We start from the raw sequence: 5337 nt of genomic DNA, 5'->3' as shown, positions 1-5337 counted from the left end.
TTATGACAGTAATGGAGTTATTCTACTCCATCGAGTTGAACATCTAACAAATGAACAACAACTAAATCAACTGGACCTTCTCCAATCAGTCAGACTCCCTAACAGCTTTGGCTTAGTTATATAGTTTGCTGTCCCACAGGGTTCAATTTTAGGATCCCTGAAATTGATGTTATTTAAATGAACAAAATCAACAGAACAAACCAACTGAACCTTCCTCCAACAAATCAGACACTTCATCAGGTTACATTACTTTTGTTTCAACTTCCAAGCAAGGAAACACCTGCCCACATAGAACTGGCGCCACATAAAAAATTTAATCACTTCCTCCTTCCTCGAATGGAATTCCAATCACTGATCTACAGTTTACATGAACACCCAGCACCCAGAGACGCTTGGCCTTTATCTTCTTCTTACTCATGTTCTGAGTAATCCTCTGAGCGTCTGCTGAAGCATTTTATTGGCAGAGGTCTGTGTGTACCTCGCAGGCTCCGCCCTCCCCCACTACTCCCTCCGTTTCTTGTAAATCTAAGTAAGTCTGAGCTGTGAAGAGTTACGGTCACCATACGCTCCACCCCCCTGCTTACTACTACTCAGATTAATCAGCAGCAGCAGCGATCAGACAGCAGCCGGTACTGGTGAAGCTGGCTTGCGTGTCATTTCAGGAATGCGACTGGGGTATGGTTCATACGTGAAGGTAATCTAGAAAACGTGGCATTTTCAATGGAAGTCATAGAACAGTACAACAATGACGTCGTGAGGACATGCCGTACCTTTGTTGTAGCCTGTCAACCGTGACCTACCACACTGTGGGTGTTGGCAAAGTGATAAAGTTTCAGGAGAAGCAGAAACCCTTTCATAAACCATTTAATCTGGCTTAATCCTCTTTTATAATCCCGTAAAACCTGATAAATGAAAAGGAAATGACAAAAAAAACCTCGCCCAACACTTCAAGGTACTTTAAGGTACTTCAAGGTACTTCAAGGTAGGACAAAGCACTGGGCGCTCCCCCAGTGTGACAAATAAACTCCATGAGGCAGAAGTGTTTTGAAAAGTTTACAAATATATTTATTACTCATATAAAAATACTGGTATAAAAATATTCGATATTTTTGCATGGCAAAAAAATTAGAGTCACAGGAAGCAGAGCTCCCTGTATAGTGTAAACATTTAAGGTAGTTGTAAACATTCAAAGTAGGTGTGGAGTGTTCAAGTCTTGCTTGCGCAACCGTGCTACAAGGTGCCCGCTTGGCACAGTGGCGGTGGCAGTGGCAGTGGCATTGGCACCGGACCGCAAAGAGTCCATCAAGTATTTCAAGCATGTGCATATCCCAGCTGTGCGTTAATGCGCTGTACGAGTCCACAGGTTTTTTTTCAGACCTCACAGCCGAAACGGGAAAGAGCGCAGGAAGTCCTTCAGGATGGGGTTCACGGGGATGCTGTCCACGGACGCCTGCCCGCCGCATGTCTCGACAACCTGCCTGCGGCAGAGCTGCTGCAGGGACTGCACCCGCACCTTGCGGTAGGGACGCACCAGGCTCTTCTTGGGCGAGCTGGTGTAGTGTTCCAGCAGCTTGAAAAGGGAGTCGAAGGATTCCTTGCTCCCGGCCAGGCTGAAACGAGAGTTCTTGAAGGTAATCCGGATGCTGGCGGGCCCGGAGGAAGCCCTGTAGCTCAGCGTGAAGAACACGTCCTTCTGCTGGCTGTCTCGGATCAAGTACGTTCCTTCGGACTCGTTCTTCAGCTTGCTGTGGGCCTCATCCACAGTCATGGGTCCCCAGTAGAAGCCGCTCTCCTCCAGCATGGAGGTGGTCTCTTTGATGGTCTCGAAGTCGGCGTTGCTCCTGAAGGAGGGGAAGTGGGTCTGGGTGTCTGGCCTGGGGCTGGGGTGCTGGTGGGGCCTTGACCTCTGTGCTCTGCGATCCGCTGTGCCTGAAGTATCTTCCACTGCACTGTGCGCTACCATCCTACAGGGAAGACCAGCCTGTGTGGTCTTCCATAGCGTTCCTCATTAAGGAGGAGGCGTCATCTAGAGGAGGCGTGCAGGGTCTGGAGATAAAGAAAAAGGAAAAGGAAAAGATTTAATGGAAGGTCCTTGGGTATTGCACTCTTGGGAACGTTTGGGAATACAATAGACAATAGACTAGACCATAACTGAACAACAGCTCAATTTATACTCAACATATGTATATTTATATATATATATATTTATATGCCTTCCAAAATATTTACATTCATGTCATCATGTTTGAGTTTGAGTTGGCATGGCTATAGGCTATAGCTTTGTCAACTATAGCTTAAGGCACATGATTCACTGCTTTAGAACAGTGGATGTATGGATTATATGTGCACACTGGGTGTACACATACTCTAGTCTATATTTACCTACTCCGCCTAAAGCTCTATACGTTTAAACACAGTACTCCACCCTTAAAAAACTGTACAGGCTATGGGTGTGAGCCTACACTTTGTATATGTCTATTTATACTCATGACGCTCAACACGCCATACATTCAAACAGTATACTCCACCCTTAAACACTACACACAAAGAATCACACTTAAGTTCCTCACCTTCATAACTGCATTACTGTCACCACTATTATCTAGCATTTACAGGCTTTATGATAGAAGGAACCCTGTGGGATAACACAAGGGGCTTAACAGTAAGTAAACGATCAGTAACTCATATTAGTTTCTATTCTGTAAGACTATATTTTTTATATTATGCTTATCTCCTTTACCTATATATATTATCTATAATATAGGCAACACTCCATGAACACCACTCTAAAACACCCTCAAACACCTAGAACCATACCACAGTATCCCATAAACTGTAAATGAACCACTGTAAATAAAAGTAAGAAAATTAACTGTAATTAAAACAATACATGAGGCACTCTAATAGTCAGCCAATCTATAAACACACCATATTTCATACCAATAAACCAATCAGAACATGCTTTGTGTTAGTACCAAATACTGTACCAAAGTATTGCTGAAGATGTTGAATTAACACTTAAAGCCAAACCTAATCAAAGCTATTCGTAAAAAAAAAAAAAACACAGTCCAACTCAATCCTACTGTCAACTAAACTCAAACTCAAAACTATTGTGCATTATACCAATCAACCCTAAACTGATTAGAACAATAGAAAATCTAACTATAATTGAAACAATGCTTAATGTACTCTTAAATATCCATCCTATGTATAAGTACATCAAATCTCATACCAATAAACCAATCAGAACATGCTCTATGTTAGTACCAAATACTGTTCCAAATGCTTTATTAAACTTATTATATCCTATTCTACACAATATATATCTTTAATACAGTGTAAACATCCGTAAACTGATAAGAACAATAAAAAAGCTAAATGTGACTGTAAATGAAAGTTAAAAAATCTAACTGTAACTGAAACAATACATGAGGTACTCTTAAAAATCCATTCAAGATATAAGTACACCAAATTTTATACCAATAAACCAATAAACAGTGATCTATCACATTAAACTGAGCTGTTGTTGAGCAGTACTGGGTTAATAAATAATAAAAGCCAGGCCTAATCATTAAATCTAAGATTAAACTTCTATTAAAACACTCAGTATAACAGTAACAGTTTAACCTGCTGTCTACTGAATAGCTGCCCCTAAATCCACCACCCATCTCCAGCCCCCCCGGGTACCGCGAGCAGCGCTTACCGGTGAGAGGAGTCTCTGTGCGGGCAGACGGTGAGCAGAGAGCCGGGGAACCTGATCCAGAACCGCGGTGCTGCTGCTGCTACACACACACTCCACAGCCCGCTGCTGCTGCTGATTCTCAAAGGCCATAGACCCGCGCTGCTCCGCGGTGTGTGTTTAAGCGTGTGCTTGAGCGTGAGTGTGTGTGATGTGCGCGAGCTCCGCCGCCGCTCTCTGTTTTTAAGCCCGGCTGCGGCTGGCCCCGCCCCCCGGCGCTTCCCGGAATCTTCACTTTCGCTTTAGCCGCGCGCTTCTCTGAAATCAGAGACTTTACACACACCAGCATACAAAGCACACAGAGCACACACCGCGCATGCGCACTCTCTCTCTCACACACTGCACACAAAGTACTACTTTCCTATAGCATCATCCAACACAATACACCGAATTAAGAGCATGCTTTGCTATAGAAAAGCATAATATGGTGTAGTGTGCATTTGTGCACACAACCTATTTTGTGTAGTATAATGAATTCGATGTGCAGTATAGTATTAATAGTGTAGTATTATAAAAAAAATGCAGAATAATCTGACCTTTCCTATGCAATGCATAACAACATAAAAGTATAAACTAGTAAAGCATGCACTGACTGCAGCCTAATTTGTAAAGTATAATGCATTAGTATAGTAGTAGAGTAGAGTAGAGTAGTGCAGTAAAAAATAGTATGTCTGATTAAAATATAAAATATAAACTAGTAAAGCATGCACTGTTGGACCCAGCCTAATTTGTAAAGTATAATACATTTAATGTACCATAGTATAGTATAGTATAGTACGTTGTATTGTATAGTATAGTATGTTGTATAGTGTATTATTTTGGTTAGTATAATATATAATAATATAGTGTAGTATGTTGTAGTACAGTGAAAAATAGTATGTATGATTAAAATATATAATTGTAGTGTAATGCAGAATATTTTGACAATGCATAACAGCATAAAAGTATAAAATAGTGCAGAATGCAGAATATAATGCAGAATAGTATGTTATTTTAGATGTTCTTATAGTATAGTATAGTATAGTATAGTATAATATAGTATAGTAAAGTATAGTATAGTGTGTGCCAGACTTTATATATAGCAATGAAATGCATTGTATATATCGTATTGAATAGTGCAGAATAGTATAGTATACTATAGTATGGCATGTGAATCTATTATAACATAAAAGTGATTAAAATGCACCATATTGTATATTGTATAAAAGTGCAAATACAGTACATGTTGCATGCATAATATGCATGATATAACACTGTGAATCATCATGTTTGTATTTAGTCTGTAGCATGTGCAAAGCATTTAATTTAGTATAATGTTTTTTTTTTTCAGTGTGCGATTTTGGACACAGCCTATTGCATATAATACTATGGTATACTCATATATTTATATATTCATATAATATTGCATGGTATAGTATGGTCACATGGTTCCTGCATGAAGCATCTTGTTCTGTTTTATTAGAAACTGTGAGCTGCAGTTGCTCGCAGAACAAAACTGAAACTTTTCAAAGCGACTGCTTTGGTAAGAGTGGGAACTCAGGCACCACCTACTGGATAATATGTGAAATTATGACATATAGGTTTTAAATAGGAAGATT

The 5337-nt window shown here is 40.2% G+C and overlaps 1 protein-coding gene across 1 annotated transcript; it reads right to left on the bottom strand.

The window, feature by feature from the left end:
- Positions 1 to 1040: 1040 nt before the first annotated feature.
- socs1a (suppressor of cytokine signaling 1a) lies at positions 1041 to 3919 on the bottom strand. The gene is made up of 2 exons (XM_015604861.3): positions 3704 to 3919; positions 1041 to 2046 (listed from the first exon to the last, which is right to left on the bottom strand). Exon 2 carries the CDS (start codon positions 1961 to 1963, stop codon positions 1379 to 1381), a length of 585 nt encoding a protein of 194 aa, XP_015460347.1. The 5' UTR covers positions 1964 to 2046; positions 3704 to 3919; the 3' UTR covers positions 1041 to 1378.
- Between the last annotated feature and the right edge of the window lie 1418 nt (positions 3920 to 5337).

This window comes from Astyanax mexicanus, chromosome 19, assembly GCF_023375975.1.
Source record: "Astyanax mexicanus isolate ESR-SI-001 chromosome 19, AstMex3_surface, whole genome shotgun sequence".
Classification (NCBI taxonomy): Eukaryota; Metazoa; Chordata; class Actinopteri; order Characiformes; family Acestrorhamphidae; genus Astyanax; species Astyanax mexicanus.
Note: the sequence above shows the minus strand (reverse complement) of the source record. Positions and strands in the feature narration are given on the sequence as shown.

Bases quoted from the DNA above. Each gene is read 5' to 3' on its own strand.
- socs1a (XM_015604861.3), bottom strand. From the start codon at position 1,963: ATGGTAGCGCACAGTGCAGTGGAAGATACTTCAGGCACAGCGGATCGC.